We start from the raw sequence: 24,886 nt of genomic DNA, 5'->3' as shown, positions 1-24,886 counted from the left end.
GTAGAGGGGGAGGATAGGTCTTGGCATTTCATGTTGTTTTCAGAACTGATATAAGTGGATGATGCAGCTTCTCAATTGTAGGTACAGTTCTAATATTTGGGTAATTCTATTTTAGAAAATTAATAAGCCTCTCCTATACATGCCTCTAACAGCTGTACCTGTACTCTTTTTGGTCACAGTGTTTCTTAGTCAGTGTCTGGGATGATATTTAGTTATTATTAAAAGAGGAGTGGAAAACCATTTTAGAATAGAGATGCTAATTTTTTTTGCATGTTAATTTATAGCTACAATCTGTTTCAGTAAAAAACAACTAGACATTTAAAGATTGGACTTGCGAACGGATATAATTAGTAAAACTATTAAATTTCTGACAAATTTTGAAGTAAAACGTTTATGTGGTACTTTCACTGCTAGAATTTTAAAGATGAGTCAATTTTGATCTATAGTTGTTCACACTGAGATAACAACATATTAAATTAACCCTAAATATGTATTAAGTGTCCTGTGCTATGCTGAGTTGCTGAGCAACCTGTCATAACAATGCTTCCTCTTATTATTTATTTTGCATATTCTATGGAAAGAATATTGCCTCCTTTCCACACTTGTGCTACAATAAATATTTATCTATCATACACAGTTTGCTTGCAATTAACTCCATAGCTTATATTGAGCCCTGTGAACCAGGATGCCTGTTTTCCTGGACTAAACACTGGTGTCTGTACTGGACTAAACAGATTTCCAGACTTCTTAAAAGGACTCAACATGAAGAAACTTGTTTCACTTTTATGCAGCACAGTCATTCTGCAATTAACAAACACCTAATTGCAAGTGTTTAGAGCAAATGCAAATGCTGCTTAATTAAAATTCAAGCCCAGGCTACAAATGAAACTTCTAATTTTTAAGTTGCAGTAATGACATCAGGTTACTGCAAAACACAGAATGTATTTGTTTCGGTGGTGTTATTTCCTTCCTTTCCTGCAACCTCCTGCCTCCCCATTCAGGATGCTGCAGCCAAAAAATTAAATTGGAGTATACTTTAAACATCAACTAAACCTCAAAACTAGTGTCATTTTATGAACCATACTGTACTACGGAGAACTACACAAACAGGTAGCATGAAGCTATTCTCCTAATTAGCCCATAAAATGGAAAAGATGCACATGAGGAATCAAAGCTACTTAATGTGAAGCTATTTTGCAACTAAGCTTCTAGGCTTCATATTGTGATATTTAATACAGCCCTAGATTCTAGCAATTAAGATTCAGCAAAAGATTAGAAAGCTATGTCGATCTCTCCCAATCCAAATGCCTTGTTCTCATTCAAGACACTAAAGATAAATATTTTCCTTCCAGTCAGCTATTTCAAGTATTAAGGGGGGGGGGTTGGAGGAGGAAACCCAACAAGAAAAGGCAGGAAAAATGATCTATAAAAGCCAAACACCCACACCTTTCCACAAATGTTACTTCTTTACAGCCATTAAAACTCACACACACATCTTCTCAAATATTCTATAAAATGTTACCCCAGAGCTGGTCACTTCTATCTGACTTACATCCTACATTTAATTATTTATTGGCAGGTTGTTCCGAGAAAAGCAGGTACATTCAGAAGACAGTCAGCCCCTTTGCCACATATGCTACCTGTATGCTTATGGCTTTTGTACATGGGGCGGACAACACGTTAAGAATTCCTCTATAAAATACATTGCAGTGTTATTATTTGCTACTCCAAAGAGGGTCACCGTCTGGAAGAAACTGTCTGGAAGAAAGAAGCACTCTTAACACTGAAACACTTGGAGGAGAAAAGCTCAAAAAAGCTAAAGACAAATGGATCCATCTTCAAGGGCATCGGTAAATTGACCACCACCATGTTTGCCTAGGGCTTATAACATAAGAAAGCCACATTTTAATTTAAAACAATTATGGAATAATTAAATACAATTAAAAAAAAAAACAGCAAGGTTGTTATGGCAGCAGTTGCATATTAGTTATGTTAGGACCAGACTGTTAAATTAACTTCTATGTACTCATATGTGCCCAGAATTTGTCCACCTGAACACATTTGTTAAATTCTCTGGAACCTAGAACCATGTGTAATTTACACAAAGTAGAGCAGACTGCAGTGATTTCAGTTTTAACATAGATACAGACGCACTTTTAGAAAGACAGGCAAAATGGCTAGGCCAGCTCTTAAGCTCTCGTGGCCACCATGACAAGGAGAAGACCTTGAGGACTGGATTCTGTCCAAACAACTGACCGTATTTGCATTGCGACTTATACGCTTCTATTAACCTGTCACTGCAAATCTCTGGATTACTTCTTAGATGTTCTATTACAACATATGAAAGCTCTTAAAACACAAGTAACTCTGCAGAACAAGTACTTCAACATACATCACTTGGTCACACCTTTCTCACCCTTCTTTACCATGAGATTTGAGAACATCCTTGCTCTTGCTCTCCTATGACACTGAGATGGTTTTTGTTTCACTAGTGCTAGATGACTTCTTTCATACAGAGAGATGAGGGCAAAGACTCATCCCGTGGTATTTCGATTTCAGCCAGAAGGCTTTGTCTGGTTTCTGCTACTCCCATGCAAAGGATACGAGGCCACCAAGTAGTTCCTTGCTACTTTCTATGCATTGCATCAACAAGCTCAAAAAACCTTACAGTAGTCTCATAAACTTATACTCATCTAGAAAGCATTTCATGACAACAGTTTTACTATATTTTTGATCAAATGAAGTTAAACCATCTGTAACGTCTGGATAAGCTTTCTATATCTGATGGCTCAAAACAGGATATTACTAGCAGTGGGTTCAAACCAAACAAGGCCTTTTAGAAAAACATGGTCTTAAGTCCCAAAAGCCCATAGGCATGCAGTTTGGAAGAATGAGTAGGATCACTACACATTTTATCATACCTATGCTTCCACTGGCCAGAAATAGATTGACAGCCAGCAGCACCGGACCAGCATTTAGCCTCACTGCTGCATGAAATTACTAGGTGCTGGAAAAGTGAAGCAGAATTAATTCTGCTTGTAACTACGTTGGAGAAAAGTGACTGGCAAAATGACCTCCCTTTCAGTCTCAGAACACTTTAAGAAAAAGGCAGATTTTTTTTTTTAAATTGAAGAGTTAAAAAAGAAAATCAAAGACTGATTACACAAGACTATTAGGGAATGACTTTTACAAAACAGACTTTCTGAAACAAAAGAAAGTTATAAAAAGCAGAGAGTGAAAGAAATCTCTCTTCAAACCTTTTCTGTTAGCATTCAGGCTAAATATTTTACTATTTCAACCTTCCCCACCATCATCTTCATTCATAAACTTCTAACTAGCTGGAGGTTGATTAAAAAAAATTCTGCTGGTGTGTGACAAGTTGAAAGTAGTACAACATGAAGGTTAAAAATTCAATGATTTTAATACAACCCCTGATTGAGGTAATTTACCATTCATACTATTTTACCAGCCCATTCTTACACAGCTCAATAATGATAAGGTTAGCTTTGAAGTGATTCTTTTATGTTAATGACATTCTCCACATGTTGGGTCATATTTCGGGTTAAAGAACTGAAAATGTAAATGAATGCCCATTAGGGTGGGTAATAGCTGATCATTAACTTTATACTTTATTAGATCTGCCAGCCTTACTCACTGTAATTAAAGGACAGTGATTTCTTCCCTTTCCCCTCCCCCAGATATGTACATCTACAGATGTACTCTTTCAAAGTTAGATGCACATATTTTTGTAACATAAATTCAGAGTTTTCTTTGTCTTTCTGCATATTTTTTCTAATTTACATTAGTAAATTAATTAGGTATCTTACAGAAAATTTTCAGAGTAATTTAAGTAAATACACTCCTAATAGTCCTATTTTCTTATTTTAGAAAGGAAGGAAGCTACAGAGTGCTGCAATATGTTAATACATATGGAGGGAAAAAGCCTGGAAAATATTTGATGAAGTTAGTTCTATTCTTTTAAAATCCTAAAATTATCTTCTACTTCTTTTAATCATTTTCTAAAGGAATTATCCTATGTTAACATTCTTTATGTACAGTAATAGTTTACTTACAAGTTTCCATGCCTTCGTCATCATCATCTGCTACAGGTTTGTCATATGATTTGTCTATGGCAGCTCTGAAGCTTTCATTGCAGCCTCGGCCTCGGATAATTCGTGGGCGCGGGCGGTGGAAGGGAATATCACCATTCAGAGTCACCTCAGCAACGGCTGTCTGCAGACTTTCTAATGAGCTGGATTTCTTCAGACCTAATGAAGGCCCCACATCTCTGGTTGGGGAACCTTAGTGATTTAAAGGAGAAAAAAAAAAAAGTAATTAGAATTAGTACTGAGAACTGCATGCTTGATTATGCATATCCATCCTGAAAGTCTCTGGGGACACGCTTAACATTATTCACATCATCTCTCAATAATCTGTAGGGAATTCTCCACAGATTTGTTGGTCTCAGTAGTGAATGAGTATGTCAAGTCATAGGCAACGAAACTGACAATGTTAGCAATGCCTGGCTTTTCAAGTCAGTGAAGAGAGACCAACATCCATTACTATTGTTTTAAACAATATCTGAATGATAAAGTAATCACAGGGCTTTAAAAACATAGCCCATAAACCCAGCAGAGATACATATCTAACGGTATCAAACAACATTATTAATTATTTTTGCTTTGAGCAGAAAATTTCATCAGTTGTAGCAACTGATGAACAGAGAGCAGATTATGGGCATGAATCCTACTGTGTTTAGAGCAACAGTCTTGCAAAATAGCCTGACTTCTGGCTTCAAGAAACATATTGTTTGTTTTAATTGAGTTTTAAAGACTTGCATCAAATTGCTGACAATTTCATCATGAAATGCTTCTGAGAAATATCAGCTCTCTTGCTGGGATTTTGTGAAGTTGCTTAAAAACAATCTGTGGAAAGGACTCAATTAGACAGACAACACCAGTTATTCAGCTGGAAAAGAAACACATTCTTGGCAGTCCCCAAGTCAATGTTTGGGCAGCACTACAGCTGGGGCTGAGGGCAGCTCTTAAAACTGCAGCATGCCCGGAGGTGTGCCAAGAAAGCCCCAGACAGTATTCTGCAAAAGCTTTTCCTCATCCCAACTTTTCTTCTCAGGTTTGTGGACTAAACGTCTATCTTCTGTTTTTAAAGACACACACTCACAGTGCAAATCAGCTGACAATTGCACAATTAGATCCATATTATAGTTAAAACTGGGAGAAATCTTTCAGGCCAAGGGGGAAGACAGGAGGAGGAAATCACTGCATTTAGTTGAAGTTATTTTATTCAGAAGTGCAGTATAGTCGTGGCCAGATTTTCCATAGAATTTGGGCCTGGAGAGCAAGATGAGGTCAGGCATCATCATCATAGCTACATTTCCTGAAGTTATGAGACTTGGAGCCCTCACCTAGAATACGGACACCTCACTCACTAAATGCAGTGGAATAGAGAAGAGTGTTGTGGCACCACAGCAGTCACAGGTGGTGGGTTGGTACTCAGTTGATATCTGTATCCTCATCTGACAGAGGCACAGAAAGACCACTGAGAGAGAGAACCAAGAACTGAACTCTCAGGGGTACCAAACCAATGCACAATACATTTGTAAGCAAGGTCTAGTGTGACTAACGCAATAAAGAAATTTACCTGTATTTTTTCTTTTTCTTTTAATCTCAGAATAATAAAAAGCTCTGCAACTGATTCCTTTTCTGGTAGATGTTAGGAGGGAGAAGAGACAATATCTGTTGCCGTTCTTTAACAAAGCTATTTAACTGGGGAAAACTGCTACTTCACTATCGCAAACAGCTTCTTTCACTATTCAGTATTGAGTGGGGAGAAAGGGGGTTGCTGGACCTACAGAAGTAATGCAGAATAGCAGCATGGCAGCTCTTCTCCATTTCATTTGTTAACTTGGTATGTCATGGAGCAAGGAAGCAAACACTTTCATTTTCTATTCAACTATTAAAAAGTCTGAGCAATTACATTAAACTGAAATCTCTCGGATCAAATAAATTCAAACAGCAGCTGTCAAAGTATTCTCTTTCAGCTGCCCTACTGACAAGATGAAATTGTAAATAGAAACAAAACAGAAATCCTCTTGCACAGGTCTACACAACTCCTGCAGTTTGGTTCCCCCAGCAGTCCAGTCCCTCTGCTTGGACCCTCAGCCAGAAATAAACGCACCTCAACAGATGAAAACTTTATCTTGATGAACTTGCATCTCCTAGAAGAAGCTACACTCTCACTCACAGCCTCTACTTCTTGGAGGGCTGAGGGTCATAAGGATGGTTTGGGGGCACAGAGCAGCTGCTGGGATGAACAACAGCAGCCAGCTGGGACAAGGAAGGTTTGATAGCTTCCCAGCTGTGCAAACATGCTGCAGACCAGGTTCACCAAACTTCTGAAAATGGGCTGAATTCTAAGGCAAGTACTTTTACATGGCAGTCTCTTTACCAAGTAAAAGAACTCCAATTTAATTTAGATAGTGCCCTATAACACTGTCCACTTTCTAGCATACACCAAAATTTGCTATTTCTCCACTAATGCCTTCAGTACACAAAAAATGAGATTTTATTTTGTTTTTTACTTTTCAAGATTGCATTTTGTTAAAAGCATGAGACAGGAAAAATGAATGCAACACTTTGAAGGATAAAAAAAGAGAGGAAATAAGACAATCATATATAAACCAGCTGTTTGACAGATTCAATTTCATATACAAAAGGAAAGGGTATCCTCTTACATGGCAACTTACTGTAAACTTCCTTATTCCACATGCTGCTTTGCAGCCTTCTAAATGAGATGCTCATATATCTTTTCCTAATTACTGAGTCGCTCTTTCTGTAAACAGTAATTATAAAAAGGCATTTATGTGCCCATTTATGTTCATAAAGAACATTTTAAAAACATTCTATTTCTTGCCACCCAATACAGATCTTTGCGAGAACTGTATTTATGCAAGTTGTGCTTTCCCAAAGGAAAAGTTAGATGGGATATGACCTAATGTTCCTTGAGTACTATAAAACTAATAATGGATTACAGAAATGATAGGAATCTTTATTGAACTTGGGTGGCCATGAACACAAACGTGAACAGGTTGCAGAATCTGAAAGAGGGAAATGTCCTTTTGCAAGCAATTTAAGCACTGTGATCATAAAGCTATGTATATTTTAATACCTATACTAACTTCTATGGCCACTTCATAGCAAGTCTATTTTCCAAATACATAGTTAAGCTTCCCTGTAAACCGAGTTCAGAATTTATTACTAGAATTCACCAGTCAGAAAGTGAGTTGTTTACCCATAATCTGGTAAGAAACAGCAAACTTTCTTTACAATAGATTCTGTTTAAAATTTATGAGTCACATCAAAACCTTGTTTTCTAAATACAAAAATGTCAGCATTTTCTCCTAGCTTTTACAGCAGTGGTGGTAATCATCAGAAATGTTATCTGCACAGAACAAGTTCTATTTTGACACTAGAATGTAAAGTAAGGTAAAAAAAAAAAGAGGAAAAGACACATCTACCTAAAGCATCTTTATATAACCGAGGGATGAAACGGACTCTTTTATCATTTTTAAAATTCAAAGTTTATCAAAATTTTCCTTTCCAACAATTTTTTTTAAAATATCCTTTGAGGTAGATTCATCCCTGTCTATGACAGCAGCTCTCTGCTCAGCCACATAGCTTTACTGTATATGCTATACACCCCTATCCGTCTCTCAATGGCTTTGAAACATGCTCCCACCACCCTGCCGAGCACATCCCCTGCCCACCACACATGCATTGCCACTCCCTACATCCCCAGCCAGCCAGCCCTTGGGGACCACAGCTCAGCTTTGCCCTCCAGGCCATGCAACCACCCTGTGCTCATGCATGACTCTGCTGGCAGCGTGTGTATCTGCCCTCACATGGCAGACAGCCCCCACCACGTAACTTCATAGCATGTACAGATCCAATGAGACCATTAATACATATACAATCCCATGAAGCCTACATGTTGCTCCCTGCTCCAAGCCCTTTGTTTTCCCCTTGTGTTCATGCTGTTTAACAGATGATTGTGCTTCCACTTCTCTCACCTTACATTATTATACTGTGGCACAAATCTGGGTGATTTGCAAAGGCAAAAAGCAGTGACAAAGGATATATAATGTTTTCTTCAGCGTCTAATTTTAAAGGCTATAAGGTAAAGTTTTCATCAGTACTTCACGTGATTTAAAATGACAATGTTGTTTCTTACTGAAACATTATTTTTATTAGCTCTTAGGTTAAATACTACTAGCAACTGATGCCAAAAACTTTTTTCAATTTGAGCAAACCAATTTTGCAAAGTCACAAAGTCTACTTTCTTAAACAACATTAGCAGTGAGTCTCTATTTACTATCATCTGCTCCATTAGATTTGATAAATTTCTATTTCTAGTTCCCTTACACTAAAAAAGTAACATTTTGGTGAGAGCAGGGGAGGAATATAGCAAGCAACTGCAACTGCATAATAGCTCAGTTTTGGTTGCATTTAATGAAGCAGTTTATTATAAAAGCACTATGTAAAAATAAATAAATAAACTATTTAAATAAATGTTCTTTAAATTTTTTTTATTTTTCATTTTGACAATCTGTACCTGGAAAAATAACCACCTAGAGCTATAGTACGCCCAGGACTCAATAAATAGGCCATGCTCAATTGCTACCGAATATACTTCTAACCTCCAGGATGATCTGTAAACACTGCAAGGATTAGACACTTCAAATGAACTATAGAAAGAAAAATAATTAAAAAACTATTACAGTAACTAGAGCTGGTGAGTTTTACAGTCTCCTTTTCAGCCAATACTACTAAGTACAACTTTAACAGAGTTTGTTTTCATTTTTTTCTAAAGTAAATATATGCTGAAGCTTTCTGGCTTCTAGAATTCATTAAAACATAGTTCACCACACATTTGAAGCATTTTTTTTTCTTAGAACCAGAGGATTTTTAATGCAAACTACAGTAAGTGGCTTGTTTTACAACTACATCCATCTTCAGTAATGGGAGATATCCAGTGTTTATATACAAAACTTGGTTAAAAGCATACCAGATAAATAAAACTAAAGTACAGTAAAAGGTGTTTTTCCTTTTTTCCAGCCACTGGGCTTGTTAAACACACAATATATAACTGCTTAGTCCAGATGGTTATGGTCATGCTCTTTCACCCAAGTTGTCTGACTTGTCTCTTTTTTTTGGAATTTAATCCAGGTGTTACACATAGACAAAAACTACACTCAGTTAATACCACCCCCTATTGCTACCACCAAAGCCACTATGCACTTTCAAAATCTAAGCATCGTACTTTACTAAAACACAGGTTTTACCCCATTCTAATCACATCTCATTCAAATAGGCAGGCTAAGAGGAAAATGAAAAATAATTTACAATAATTTTGAGTTTGATCTGTAACTTTTTTTTATGTGAATAATGTTCAAGGGTGAAAGCAGTTCCTAAGCATTGATTATTACCACAACCATTAATACCACTCACATATTCACACTCTGATGGCTTTAATCCTTCAAAACATCCATACATTTTAATATTGTGTACTCATTCTCAATTTATAAAGCTGCAAGTCTGTGGCCAAATTCTGCAACATTTTAAGAGCTAAAAGTATTAGCTGTTTAAATAAAAATTATAATTTTATCACTTGATTACGTACAACTTTGCAGTATTCCTACTCATGTTGTAAAGTGTGGTTAAACAGAGATGCAGTTGTGAATTATTAGTTCTAAATTCTGTAAATGCTCTTACTCCCCAAATGATAAAGTAAATAAATAATATTTGGGGGTTAAAAAAGTGAATTGTTCCCAATTAGAGCTAAGTAATGTTATGGTGTCCTCTGCATATAGCCTAATTAAAATAGAATTTCAAAGGTCAAAAGCTAACTTATATTAATAAATCATAAAGGTTCATAATTGCAGTTGGTGCATTATTTTAATTACTAATAAAAATATGCTTTGAAAGCTATTTCCCATTATCCTTGTGTGAAACATTACAATAGAATGTATGTGGAAAACATTCTATTTACATATTCTTTTGTTCTGCTGAGATGCTCAGGTTTCAGCTCCAAACGCAAATCAACTCACACAAACAATACTCAACTCACAACATGTATCTGATGACCCCTTAAGGCAAAGGTGGCAGTTTTCTACTTAAAATAATTATTTCCAAGTACTGTGTTAGCACTGTAATAGCCAAATATTCAACTCTTCTACATCATCTCTCTGTACATTAGAGCTTGAAGCTGGGAGGAGATTTTCCAAGATTTCTTTGAAAGGACAAAAAAGCCCCAAACAACTGTGAATATTTATGAGTTCAAAGTGTATAAACAGGTGTCTTCCTACATTCACATACATGTATGACCTGGTGGAGTATACTACCCTAGGTATTTATCTCTATAGAGAATTTTCTTTTTCTGTATGACTTGATTATTCACAGCTATAGACAGCAGCCATGCAAGTACTGGAATATTCATGTTTTCATGCAATTTGACTGGCAGTTCTGTAATTGTGGTAAGCTGCTTTGACCAAGGTTTCTATAGCAACAGCCTTACTGTCAATTCTTACCTGTTTTCTGGTCATCCATTGTACTGAGCTTAGTCTCGTCAGCTACTGTTAAAAGGTAAATGTATAATGGTTAGCCCAGTTAGTGCCCATGCCCCACATGCATCCAACATTCCTTCTGTTTCGCATATTTTTTGGTCAAGTTAGGGGACCTTAGCAATGTCATACTTCATGCAAATAAACTGCAACAGTAAGCAAACATTCTGGGTAGAAGTGGCAGCAAACTAGTAACCTTCATGCAATGTCAGTCATGTTCACATCACAGGCAGGTACAATATGTTATTTACACGTTAGCACATCACAACTAGTCAAGACAAGTCAATACCATCAACCTCACTGTCCCCTGGGGAAGTTGGTGAATTAGGGACTGTAGTGAAGATATTCACAACTATTGTAAAGGAGCAAATTGTATTATATTTCATTATTCTGAGTAGGGAATTTGGTGTCTTCAACAATCAAAGTCACTGTTTAAGGTTACTAGAGCCTGTACTTCAGAATCTCAATTCAACAGCAGAAAAAAAGATGGGCTCGTTAGCGACTACTTATTCTCAGTTAAAATTATTCTAATTGACTGCCTGTCTCAGCCACTGCTATTTTATAGGGCTTCTAATATAAATATTAAAACTTGAGTCTCAAGCAGACGTCAGACTAGCCCCATTTTCTAATTCTGAATCCATCTACAGATTGAGAGACTATGAAGGGTCTTTAAGGCTAACTGCATTATGATCATGAATTGAGAATTATCCGGTTTAGCCAGAGCCACAGTGTGGTACAGTTTTATGCAGTTTCAGCTCCATTTTAATAAATACCTTTAGTGCTCATGTATAACCATATAGTCAGAGAGCTACTATATTTAAATGTATGGACATTTACAAAGTGGTACAGACAATACACAGGCCACTTGGCCACTCACATTAAGAATACTTTACTTCCCACCACTAGACTTTGTGTGCAGCAGTACTGCACATCAACAGTGTGTTTGGAATTACAAAATCTATATACTTACAACATGAAAATCAGGTTCAAATAAAACAATTGAAAAAATATCACTCACTACCTAGATCCATGCTTTTGGATTTTCGTGTTTTAACAAACTCCAACTGACTGGCATCTGAAAATTGCTTTGTACGCTTTTCTGACATGCTCTGGCGTCCAAAACCCTCTCGCTGGAAGGCAAGCACTGGATCAACATCTGGACTAAGAGTGCTGTAGGAAGGGAAAAAAATCATGCAAACATTTATCAAGAACACACAACCTTTCACTCTGCGGAGAAAAGCATTAATTTAGCACGTGACTTCTACCAATGATAAAGTACACATTTTAAAATAAACCACTGCAAGTAGTCAGTTACGCACACAATGGATTTGTTTTACTGCATTGAGCAATTCTAGTTAAGAAGTATCAAGAATTTTACTTATGACTTTTAATGAAAGATATACATATCTGGTGTACTATACATATACCATCAGAATGCACAGCCCCAACACAGGAATAATTTGATGGAGAATAAACCAGCTCCTTTTTCTTCATGAGAAACAAATACATTCTGTTGATAGTGAATTACCAGATTTGTCTTCATGACAAAGTGTTTTTAGCAAAGCATAAATAGAAACTGTCCTGCCTGAAGCCCACAGAGCTTTGAACTTCTTAATTTAAAGACTTCATATGAAATTTTTTCTCCATATGCGAAATTGCTTTTGATTTTTTCATACCATCTCCTAGTTATAACCTAGCTATGAAAGGCAAACACATTTTTTACTCATCGCTTCCCTACAGTGCAAGTATCTATAACAGTGATTGCACCACTGAATCAGAAATTGGGGTAAGTGGACTGAGCTTCAGCCTTTTCTGCAGGTTTCTTGCATGACCTTGGCTGAGTGAGTCACATCTTTAGTGAGAAGTGACCGGTGTTTCATTGTGCTTCATCAGAAGCATGCTGATGATAGGTTTATTAATGTTGGTCAAACGTTGACAGAATCATGAATGAAAGAATGCAGGTAAAATTTGGTGTGCAAGCTATACCCTAAGTTTGCAATGTGTCACCATGGCCACAACTCATGTTAAAAATGAAAAAAATTTTAAAAATGCAAGATTACTTATTGCTAATAAATAATATGAAGGGAAATTCATACAAATATCTTATGGCTCCTGGAAAAGGGGAGAGTATTAGAGAAAGCCTGAAGACAAGCCCAAAGAATATTGATTTTTACTTCAGCTGGCACAAAAAGAAATCAACAGCATAAAATACTGAGGGGAGAAAAGTATTTGCACCACTGTTACCTATCCTATAGGAAAAAAAGATTCCTCAAAATCCTCCCTCTGATTATTGTTGTACTTCAAGATAAAAAAAAAAAAAAATAAATAAAAAAGCTAAATATCCTGTCAATGAAACCTCTAAAACTAAATATCATTCAAAATACTGTATGTATACATGTCAGTGTTCAGTAATATACCTCAAAAGAATTATTTTCCACTTTAAGGACTATGTATAAGACACATACCTATTGATAAACAGGCGAATAGTGAATTTCTGAAGAAACCAACTTATACTTTTAAATTCTGTAACATGCATATGTTTATTTGTGCCATGTACTGTAATATACAGAAGCATCTTTGATCAACGCCTGGGTATTAGGCACAACAGTGAAGAGAGGTAAGGAAAAGTGTCTAAAGGAATCAAGAACTATAAAGGATGAAAATCGCAATCTGCATTACCAGCAGCCTAGAAGAAATTCAGCCTAGTAGTGACAGATTTACAAATAATAAGATATGTGTGTGTGACAGGCATATAATACTTAAGTGAGAGCAGGATCAGAGCTTATACGAATAAAGTCAATGTCAAGTGCCTTTTGACTTTAATGTTTCTGGCTCAGGCTCATAATGTTTTACATTTAATTACTGCAACTATTTCAGAGATGTCTGCACAATTTAGCAACGTTTGAAGCATATGCTTAAAAGCTCTGATGAATCAGAGCCTGAACTCAAAAATAACTATTTAGCCCTCACATTCACTCCCACAAAACAGGGAAAAATTATCTTCACATGATAGAAAGATAAAACAGACAAGGCCAACATACACTTCTAGAATTTACAGCATGTAGCTGATTAAGAACCACCTAAGTCTGAAAACGTCCTCCAAATGACTCAACTGAACTTACAAGGTTTCAACGCCTTTTGTAATCAGAACATAAATGACTTTCCCAGGCCACACAGGAGTTTCTGGCTCACTGCTAGTCAACCCTGTCTCTGAAGGCCAGAAAAATGTGGTTTTACTAAGTGAGAATTTTCTCTAGCAACATCTGTTAACACAGCTCACATTAGTTAAAGATGACCGGCTTCATCTTGCCGAACAAAATGTATCCTGTGACACTTTCTTCAAAAAGGGTGAATTTGTAAAACTATTTGTTTTGGCTGCATGCTCCTTTTTTTCATATGAAAAAAGAGAGCAATGAGGTCTGGACATGGTGTCAGCAACCAGGAATCCTGGACTGGATCTCAGCATTTTCACTGACACCACCTCCTTTAGGGGCTTTCTCTCTGCTTCCTTTACCCACCCTTATCACACCTACTTTCCACACACGCTTACTAGGGGGATTATTCCTTTGTGTTTGCTTAATATCTTGCAAATTAGAGGCACTACTTAGCACCAAAAATTCCTTGTTCTCTGACATCACATCTCAGACCGTTTTACTGTACTGATATATGAGCCCTATCTAGAGTCATCAGTTTTCATGTCCTGGTTTATTTGTATTATTAATGACACATGACTGTGTTTTAGCAATTAAGGAAAAAGCAGATTACAGGAGTTTGAATGCCAGTACATTGCCTAAAAGTATTCAAAAGCCCCCATGAAGATCCACAACTGGAAAAGCCAATGAGCACAGAAGAGGAACTAATGCCCCTAAAAATGCCTCGTTTTAATATTTTTCAACTACATTAATAAAAGACAGAAAGGTGAATTTAGTGCAAGTCATTAAGCAATGCCAAATGCAATTTACTATATTCTAGCATACTTAACAAACAAGATTTCTGGAATGACAGCTGATCCTTAAAAGAATGTAACCGTCTTCTGACCCTCAATGTTATTAAAATTCCACTTATTAATCCTGTCTTATTGCCCCTTTGTTTTCATAACATTTTCATCAAGGATTAGGGAGATATTGTGAAGCTGGAAAAGCTTACATTTTCTTCTGTGATTCAGAACAGCTGCCATTCTTGTTTGGATAACCCTTCATCCATATTCTTAGTTTTACCCTCTGTGCCTTCCAGCAAAATCATAGAATGCACCTTCGTTTTACAAGCCTTCCTTCATCCATTAGCAGCAGGAAATTAATGCAACAATCTAATTCTGCTGCTATTTACTCTTTTACAAATAGAATACATTAGATAGTAAGGCGCTGCACTGATCTGTGCTTTTAAGTGCAATTGTATCCAAAAACCTTTACAATTTCTCATACACGTTTAAAGGTTTTGAGCATGATCAATTCCAAAATACCTAATCCCCATTTTATTTACTGTTACTTTCATTTTCCAAGAAGTATATGAATAGCACGATAAGCTGCAGAAGTAAATGCAAAGGCATCTGCAGGTTTCAAATGGGCTCTTACTCTATGCTGTAGTTTTTTGCTCATATTCAGCTAAAAAAAAGTCCCTCATAAATAATCTATTATGTGCAGCCTCAAGTACTAATCTATTTAAACGTCTCAAATTCTCAGCTCTAAAAGCTTTTACAAAAAACAGATGGACTTTTCAGGGGACTCAACTACAGGCATGACTTGTCCAAGAGAGAGGTGAAATATTATAAAAAAAAATGGAAAAAAATAATAATCCAAAACATACACAAACGAGGATGAACAAAATTACCTTTTATACAATCATTAAAACAGTGCTTAAAACACAGAACTGAATTCTCGGACACAAGACGAAATAAGCTAATATAAAACAAAGATGAAGCTGACAGGTGCGTATCAGCTGGCAGGTGCTGTTGCTGTTTTATTAAGATATTCCTGACACATTCATAACAGGCTCAAGAGACAAGAAAAATAAGAAAATTCATATACTTCACACCATTTGTGGTAATTATCCAGCTTCAAGAAGTGGCAGTGTACAGGGGTGGGCTTTTATTTTGCTATTACTACAGATAATTACAGGACTTGCAAATTAAATCTTAGATCTGTATTAATTGTACTAACTAAGCAATAAACAGTATTTCTTTGCCAGGAACCTAAGCAAGTCAATAATAGCACTTAGTGCATTTCTCACTAAGACTCTTAGATTAAAATGGGTAAAAGTAACTGGAGAGTCAAGCTAAGATTCATGGAAATTATTTTTGCTATGGATTAAACAGTAAACTGAAAGTAAAGTTACTTTCCATAAGAAAGATGGGGAGAGACTTTTTAGCCTATTATGACAGGAGAGTGTTAATGGTTTTAAACTAAACAAGGCTAGACGTACAGATGAAATATTTTACAATGAGGGTGGTAAAACACTGGCCCAGATTGCACAAAGAGAAGGTGAGTGGAGACATTCAAGGCTAGGCTGGATCAGATGCAAACTGATCTAGGTGAAGATGACCCTGCTCATTGCAGGAGGGGTTGGACTAGATGACCTCTGAAGGTCACTTTCAACCCAAACTATTCTGTGATTCTATAGTTTCAAATATGCAGCTAATACTTTCCATATTTTTATAGGTAGTTATTACAGTACATTTTGCATGATAATTAAAAATCATACAATGATATCAAAGGTATTTCTTCATGCATAATAAAGAAATCTTATCTAGTTCCTGTTGCACAAACATCAACACTAAAGCAAAATAAAAGAGCTGTCTTAATCCCTAAACAGATTTTAAATTACTATATATTACTAGGAAAAACAAGAAAGTAGAGAAAAACACTGAAAGACTGCTAGATATATACTGGAATATAAAAAAAAAAAAATCTGTGTTTTGTAGACTTAGAAGTAGTTACAGTGAGATTTATAAATAAAAAATTCCAATTGGAATTATACTTTCATCTTTCATAAACACAAGTGTTTAAATTTTGCAAAGTTTTTTTCTTTTTTTTACAAAAGCTAGATCAGTTGACAACTAAATTAATATTAAGTCATCAAATTAACACAGCTAAATACTGATTTGGTCTTAATAACAATTAGTAACATTTCCACAAATGTGCTTTGACAGAGCACAAACCTGCAACAAGAAGTAGAAAGTCTAAATTATCTGTACAGATTTCCTTCCTAAAACGGGGACAATTACCAGTTTGAAAATAAAGAAATCTAAATGTAACGAAAAAAACAACAAAAAAAGATTAATATTAGTAGCCAAAAATAAACTAAAGGAAAAGACATAACAACAGTCATCTCTCTCTTTTTCCTTCCACTAAACCATGCTCTTACCAGTCTGTTGACTCATTAATTGCAGCTTTAGCCCATCCACCAGCATCAACAGTGCCAAAGCCAACATCATCATGGGAACTGGATGACGACTGGTCAGAGAGATGAGGAGGGAGGACTGACAGTCTGTCATCTTCAATAATGACAGTGTCATCTTGGGGCATGTTCACTGTTGGAGACAGCTGATATTTACCTGAAAAGCAAAAGAGAGAAAAAACCCAAAACTTTAATAATGTCAGAAAGTGTCTTGAATAATACATAATCAGAGCTGATAAAATGCCATATCCAAATACAATGCTACTAAGAAAAGTGACCCAACACTAATACGACTAACTATATTTTACTTTACACGCATTTTCCTACACAGAGGTCTGAAAGGTAATACAAACCAGTTGTATCTGTGGCCTAATGCAACAGGATCACAGAATCACAGAAGGGTTGAGGTTGAAAGGGACTTTGCGTCAGGTCCAACCCCTCCCCCTGGCTCAAGCAAGGACACCTACAGCCAGTTGCCCAGGACTCTGACTAAATGGCTTGTGAATGTTGGCACTCCACGGCCTCCCTGGGTAATCTGTGCTTGCTCACCCTTACAGAGGAAAAGTGTTTCCTGATGTCCAGAGGGAACCTCCTGTGTTTCTGTCTGTGCCCACTGCCTCTGGTCCTTTCACTAGGAACCAGCTGACCCAGAAGCCAGTATCTTCTCTTGCACCAAGTCATTTAATAGAAACGGAGAATGAACACAATGGGGACTAACAGAACTCATCACTTCTTCTGATCCATCTTGCCCTTATAAAATTTGAAACTTGTTTGACTGTTGTTGGGAACTTACAACCCTTTAATAATGCCTCCACAAAGAAAATAATTGCGAAAAGGGATGGGAACTCATGGCTAAAGCTAAACAATTTGAAATTATCATTCTCTCTCTCCTTTAAAAAATAATACAGAGGCACATGTGCAAATTTGGAAAAAAAACAAAACAACCCACTTTAATTCTATTACCGCTAAATTCAAGTAAGTTTTTACACTGTTATTAAAATTTTTAAACTACAGCCATCACATAAATGAAAGAGACATAATAAGGACTCAACATTATTCTTTGTTAAGCAGCACACTTCATTCGGTTAATTTGTGAGAAAGCGGTTAAAGGACGCTATTTAGAGGATTCTTACAAGCTACTAAATCACTGTTTCCAAGTAAAAATTAGTTTTAATGTGCATATAAATACTTTAAGCCCCCTACCACTTGCTTTTATAGGGCTAAATACATACACAATTATATTTTCCAGTAATCATTTCAATGCGTAAGATTGTATAAGAATTTTCAAGGGGCTAAGAAAAGCAGAAGCAGCTTTTAAACCTATAGAAAATTTTATGCCACCAAAACAGACTAAAGAGTTGTGAAAAAAATCAGGAAGAATATTTTAATTGCAATTGTGTGTAACATAACAGGGCTGAAACTGAATAAATCATCTTTCTGTCAGGATACGTGCATGAGATACAGAGTTGGGAGCATGGGAGTTACATAATATTATTTGGATGACAGAGAAATAAAGAATTATCACAGTTTGAAATTTTAACTTGGAATAAACAGATGTTATTTCAGCATCTAGAAATACTAAGCTAAAAATTGCTCTAAGGAAAATAAAGATCTGCAAATTCAGATGAACGTTATTTTGTTACCTGAGGCAAAGGGTAATTATTATGTTTGATTCCTTCATATTGGTTGTGCCTTATTTTTTAAGTGACAGGATATATTTAAAAATATTTTTTCCTCCTGGATATTGTTGGCTCCTGACTCTTACTACATGCAACATTATTTCTAATGAATAATCATGACATTACATGAATTTTATTCCTTGAATTGTATTATTTTACTAAAACAATTAGTAAAATTGTCACATCTCATGAGGAGAAACACACTAGTTTAATCAACTGCTAATCTGAGAACAGACCGTAAATTACTGTAGTACTGTGATGCACTGCAGTGAAAACTTGTACATCTATAACATAAACTGCTTCTATGGACATATCAAATATTGTCACAATTTATTTTTCCTACAGGCATGGAAAAATTGTATAGAATTGGAGGAGAAGAATCTTTTCGTCTTTTCTGGAAAGGTTTCACTTGCCATCACTACCTTTGCATGCAATTATTAAAAAAATGAATGAATAAATAAAACGTTATTCATAAAGAGCTAGCTAAAATCCTTACTGCACTACATAATACATTTTGTATAGCTTTCCAAAGGAGGGAAAACGGGCTTCAAAAGAGATCACTAGAGAAGGCTGAAGAAGTGGCTGAAAGAAAAAGGTACTGCATGGTGAACATCTCATCACTGTCAAACTGAAATGAATGTGTTCAGTTTGCATAACAGCTGATTCTTTGCCTGGCAATAGCTTCTGTGATGGACAGGCTAATGTTTAGCCTGGTAACGTACTTCTTTCCAAACATAATGCCTACAAGACTGTTAACTCTGTAGTTAATAACGTCTCCAAAGAATTGATTGTGAAAAGATATAACCTTATGGCATTCGGCAAATTGAACTTCACATTTGAGAGGCTACAGTAATTCAGTAACATTTTCAAATTTTCACTACCCTTCTTTATATCTGACAAGAGTGAAGACTGACATTTTAATAGTTGCTTTGGAATTAAGGAGAAAACCCATCTGACATGCCTATGCTTTTCACTGCAGATGAAGCTAACAACAGGTGAAAAGCTTCACCTCCAGCAGATGGTTACAGAGACCTCAGCAAAGGACTCAATACATCCTTTGTAGAAAGTTCAGCTGAAGTGGTCAGAAATAACCTTGGAGAAAGCAACCTTGCAAGTGTTGTGAGAAACATTACAAGGAAACATCAAAGAAACTTCAAACCCAGTAATTATCATTATATTTGACTGATCTACAAATCTAAGATGTTGCTCAAGCTGTCTACAAAACTCCAATAAAATAATTTTCCCTTGGGCTAGAAAAGTTCTATAAGATTTAGACTCTGAATACACCTCAAGCCCAACAACCTTGCTTCAACAAGGTAATCTGTAATAATATAAAACATTTTGGATGGTGCAAAAAGGAAGGGAAAACATTATCCCGTTCAAATGTGTCTCATCTCAGGACAATGAGGCTCAATTTTCTTGAACAAGTTACCAGTCTGAGCAAGCATAGCCCGAGGACCACACCAAGCTATGGATAAAGACAGTTCCCATCTGTCTGCGCAGAAAAAGGAGTCTCAGACTTCCAGTATGAAATGACTGATCTCCAGGTCTATGAGGACTTTCAGCTTAGAATGAAAATTATGCCAAACAGCAACACCTGAAACCTATAATAGTAGAGATCTATAACAGACCAGAAAACAGCCTGAGCCTGAATTAAACTACCAACATAAAGCACTCAAAAAAAACCAACCCTGGGCATACACAGTACATAAAATGAAAACCAGTCTTCCTCATGAAGACCAGAACTAGTTCAGGTCCTTTCAAATCTTGAAAAACCTTCAAATTTGGTTAATGTGTTTGATATTGTTAACTTGGCTACATACAAGTATGTGTATGTATGTAGATATGTATATGTACACACATATACAGTACCATGAAAATAACTGTTATTGTCATGGTACTGCATCTGTCTGGTTCTTGTGCTTTTGCTATTGCTTTTGTTGTAGACCAGGAAAGGTCTAAAACACCTGGTGAACACACAATATGTTCAAATTCAAGTATTACTTTATGAGTGATTCTCATGAACATTTTGATATCCTGGAATTCAGACCAATGGTATACTTCAAGCCTTATCTACAAGTAGATGGCCTATTTACTCTGACAGGGCAAGTAATTCCTAACCTGCCTTATCAAGATATCATCATCAGCTACTCTGTGATGAAGAATGAAGTATTAACCAAAGTAATAGAATAATAAATAATAGAAATAATAATAAAATAGTGATGATGATGATAGTGATGAGAGTTCATACAGGAGGGATACAGAGAATTGTGCAATGAGAAACTAGAACTTCTCCAGATTTTCATTCTATTTTTATTTTTTACTAACAGCATATTTGTACCCAGCAATATATTGAATTTTGACCATTTTCCCATAAATACCATATCATCTAATTTTCCAAGCTACATAGAGGTGGGATTGGGAAAAAATGTCTGGGGAATGTCTAAGGACGAAACATTTCTTCACTATATCCAGGTTTTGGATTTCAAGAGAATATTCAGATCTCTCAAGACTATGGTAGCAGACCACCACATTCTGATGAGATTCCTGGCCACAGAACTGCATTCTGCTTGTAAAGGATTAGTTGCATTTCACTGACACACTTGCTTTCCTGCTTTACATCTCCAGCTTTTTCCTTTTTTTTTTTGTTTTTTTTTCTCTGTTTGCTTAAGATAACAATTATTTACATGGAGAACAAAGTATTTCCTCTTATGCAGAAACTATCAAATTTTGCACAGTTCTGGAGGCTCCTTCAGGATGAAAAGCAGATTCAGTGCAAGCTATTGTTATTCCGTGTACTCCCTGGTAAATAACTTCTGCTTAGTCACCATAAGCAACAAAACCCACTGTGTTCATAAAAATAATATCAGCAACTAGAAGAGATGAAAGAGGACTCTGTACTAAATTGTTTCATGAAAAAGAATAGTTTATATAGACAGCAACTACATATTTGCATACTGCAAAACTCAGGAGCATAATGGACGATATACAAGAATGGTGTATCAGAAGAAGAGACTTGAATATTTAATCACAGAGACAAGCAAACCTGTGTAACACAGTTGTTTTGAATGTATGAACAACATGCAGCCTGAAAATATTAAAGATAAATAAACATAAGCATTTACTATAGTCATCTAATTTTTAGAAGGCCCAATCTGTATAAATAAATAAATACCATTCCCTAAATACAGGAAGTGATATCTCCTCTCCATCAGAAATTTCAGTGAAATATTATCACATGAAAAAGCACACAAAAATCTATGACAACAAGAATTACTTGGAAAAAGAGATCAACATGAGAATCATCAGAAACACTAAAAGATTCATATAGGTTTTTTTGCAGTAAGCAAACATTATTTTACATAACTTAAATCACATTCTAAAATTGGTATTTTATTCCCACTCTCACAGCAAGGCTCTGACAACCAGTTCTTGCTGTCAGTTATGAATTAAAAGAGTAAGGAAATTGTTTTACACACCTTTCCTGAAAATTACATTATATGTATTTAAAAGAAACAAAACTTTCTTCAAAGTTTAGTTCAAACTTTAAGCAATGACTTGAAAAGAGCAGACGTTTTCCAGACCTTGAGATTATCACTTTTGAATAGTCTAACTTAGGAAGAAAGAAAAGTTGAAATACATCAGTTTTATCAAATAGCAAAAGAAGCAGAAAGACCTACTCCTTCACACATGAAGGACCTCTTCACCACAAGGTAGCAAGAGAACTACAAGTTTACATGGCTAAATCCACTGAGCAGACATCAGGTGATTCAGAGAGCCCATGAGTAAGAGGGGGGGAGTGCTCATGGGAATCAGCACTGCATAAAGCACTCTTCTGATGGTCAGGACCAGCATACGAAGAAGACTGACCTCCAGTCTTCCTTAGCCAGATTGTTCTAAGGACTATATCCTCGCTTTTAGGCCAATTTTCAAGAGAGGAGAAAAACTCTGGAAGAATCATGTAGTATCTCATATGCATTTTCAAGAAAATAAAAATTTATGAGTTTTTTGTCATTGACAATGCTAATAGGATGGGAATTCCAATGCATAATAAATGATTGAGTCTTACAAACATTAATTACTCTGAAACAAGAAACTACTTATCTATCCTGACAGGTAATAATATTTCTCCATTGTATAGCACTGCAAGAAAACATGTATGCAATATCACTGCAGTTGTAACTGAGTGGTACTGATTAACTGAGAAAAAATAGCGTAATAGAAAACTGACTGCCACCTAAAAACTGGATTTAAACATGACAGCTGTATGAAGCTGCTGTTACTTAAGAAGGGAATGACCTAGTCCTGGCAAGACCAGTTTTCATTTATGTTGGACTACATCATATTTACTATGAGGTTCAGGGACAGTTTCATTTTCCATGTGCTTCCAACTAAAAGCATCAATGGATTCAAGTCACAACCAACCAATTTTCTACATAGTTACTCGTTTCTGAAAACAATAGAGAAAAACAATGATAAAAAGGAAATGAAAACATCAACTTCGGGTTATAAAACACTTAAAAAATGCAGGATGGGTTTTCTTCCTTATGTTTACATTGCAGAGGTATCCAAAAGCGTTAGATTTTAAGAGCTTTGGAAAGATGTTTTTTCTCTTGTTGAAACATCAGTTACTAGCTCCTGCTAAAGGGATGAAAGCAAACTGATGAACCAGTAGTTTGCTTTGGCATGCAAGTCCTATGTCCCTTTGATGTGGAAGTAAACTGCATTGCTGACGCACATGCACACAGACTCTCTCAGGGTTTCTTCTCCCATCAATGGACAAGGTGTTTAACCGATAACTCGTTAACACTTATATGAGCTCTATGTGTAAATCCTCTGCAACCTTGATGGAAAAAGCAGAAGGCAGTGCTTTGCAAATGTTGTATCTAAAGCCTTCACAGCACAAGAACTAGACCCTTCTATGAAAGACTAGTGTTAAAGACTTGAAATTATTTTATCACTCCTTAAATTTGTCAACAAATAACTCTTTATATTGTTCTCTTTAAGAATACATGACTTTGGGTGTTTTCTTGATTCTCAGGTATACAATTTTTCTTCCAAGCTGAACAAAATGTAATGCAATTGAATAGAATTTATTTTTAATTACTGTTGCACAAGTGCACACACATACAAAAAAAAAAAAGACTTAACTGAAGAAATATAGCAAGTTTGTAGTTTTTTAGAATTTAACAACAGTTTAATGAAGAAAAAGTGAACCCCCAAATTAAAAACAAAAAAAAACCCCACAACCCCAAAACAGTGAAATATATATACAAACTGTTGACTGGAACGTAAGTGGTGGACCTTCATTTTCTAAGGCTGAAAAAATCAACCTGAAGCAATTAAGACCCACATTCAGCCTTGCTTCATATCAGGTTTATAGCAGCATTTTCTAATATATTCTCTGTGTGCCAAGCACACTAAGAAATTTTCAGATTTAATGGCCACATCTTATGCTTAAAACTTGCAACTCAAGCAAGCAATTGTCGCGTCTTCTGTCAGGTGCTATTTTCATCAAGCCGCTTTTTGTGCTTAAATTTGAAAATCCTTTCAAGCTAATCCCATCCTAGTCAGTAAATCCAATCACTCCTGTGGCACGGCAAGTCTTTGTTACCTAGCTTTGTGCATCGAAAGCTGAACTGCTGCAGAGGAACTGCTAATAACCTTATTATCCACTGGGACCATGTAGATGGTACGGCACAGAATGTATACAAGCAGCGCTTAAAATTAGCAAGGCAGAAATTAAAAAAAAATTAACAAAATGCCCTAATAAGCATAAACTGATGCAAGTTTGCCTTATTTTTTTTTTGTACTTTAGTATGACTGAAACAGAGAAGAGAACTGAAATCATTTATAAATTCCCATGAGTCACTGACTTTCATGTGAATGAAACATGGGAGACTAAACCAACCAATAATTTCTTGGCCCAGATCAGACACTGAAAAACTAAGTTAAATGCTCCTGTTATTTGTTCTATTACTTGCCACAGGGTATAAAATTCACCTTATAATTCCGTTTGATTCACTTTCTCATGTTAACTATCCCGAAGGCTTGCGTGAAGCAATATGAAGGCATGCTTTAAGTTGACTGGTGCAACATCCATGTTCCAACATTATAATCACCCTTTGATGAATCACAAACAGGTATAAAAACACACCCTGATTAGCAGAACTGA

General features: G+C 36.0%; 1 protein-coding gene across 15 annotated transcripts in view; it reads right to left on the bottom strand.

The window, feature by feature from the left end:
• PARD3 (par-3 family cell polarity regulator) overlaps positions 1-24,886 on the bottom strand; it is a 455,098-nt gene that overhangs the window by 145,215 nt on the left and 284,997 nt on the right. For 11 of the 15 annotated variants that reach the window (XM_062621555.1, XM_062621561.1, XM_062621558.1 and 8 more), the window contains 4 exons: positions 17,000-17,189; positions 11,658-11,809; positions 10,607-10,651; positions 4,074-4,301 (listed from right to left, as the gene is read on the bottom strand). In XM_062621555.1, the coding sequence (XP_062477539.1) occupies positions 4,074-4,301; positions 10,607-10,651; positions 11,658-11,809; positions 17,000-17,189 (615 nt within the window). The remainder of the gene's footprint in view (positions 1-4,073; positions 4,302-10,606; positions 10,652-11,657; positions 11,810-16,999; positions 17,190-24,886) is intronic. The other 4 variants (XM_062621556.1, XM_062621563.1, XM_062621570.1 and 1 more) reach the window with 2 other exon arrangements.

The sequence above is a fragment of the Pezoporus occidentalis genome, unplaced genomic scaffold (genome assembly GCF_034315485.1).
Source record: "Pezoporus occidentalis ecotype Australia unplaced genomic scaffold, CSIRO_AGI_Poc_V1 ctg23, whole genome shotgun sequence".
NCBI lineage: Eukaryota > Metazoa > Chordata > Aves > Psittaciformes > Psittacidae > Pezoporus > Pezoporus occidentalis.
This window is presented reverse-complemented; position numbering and strand designations above follow the sequence as displayed.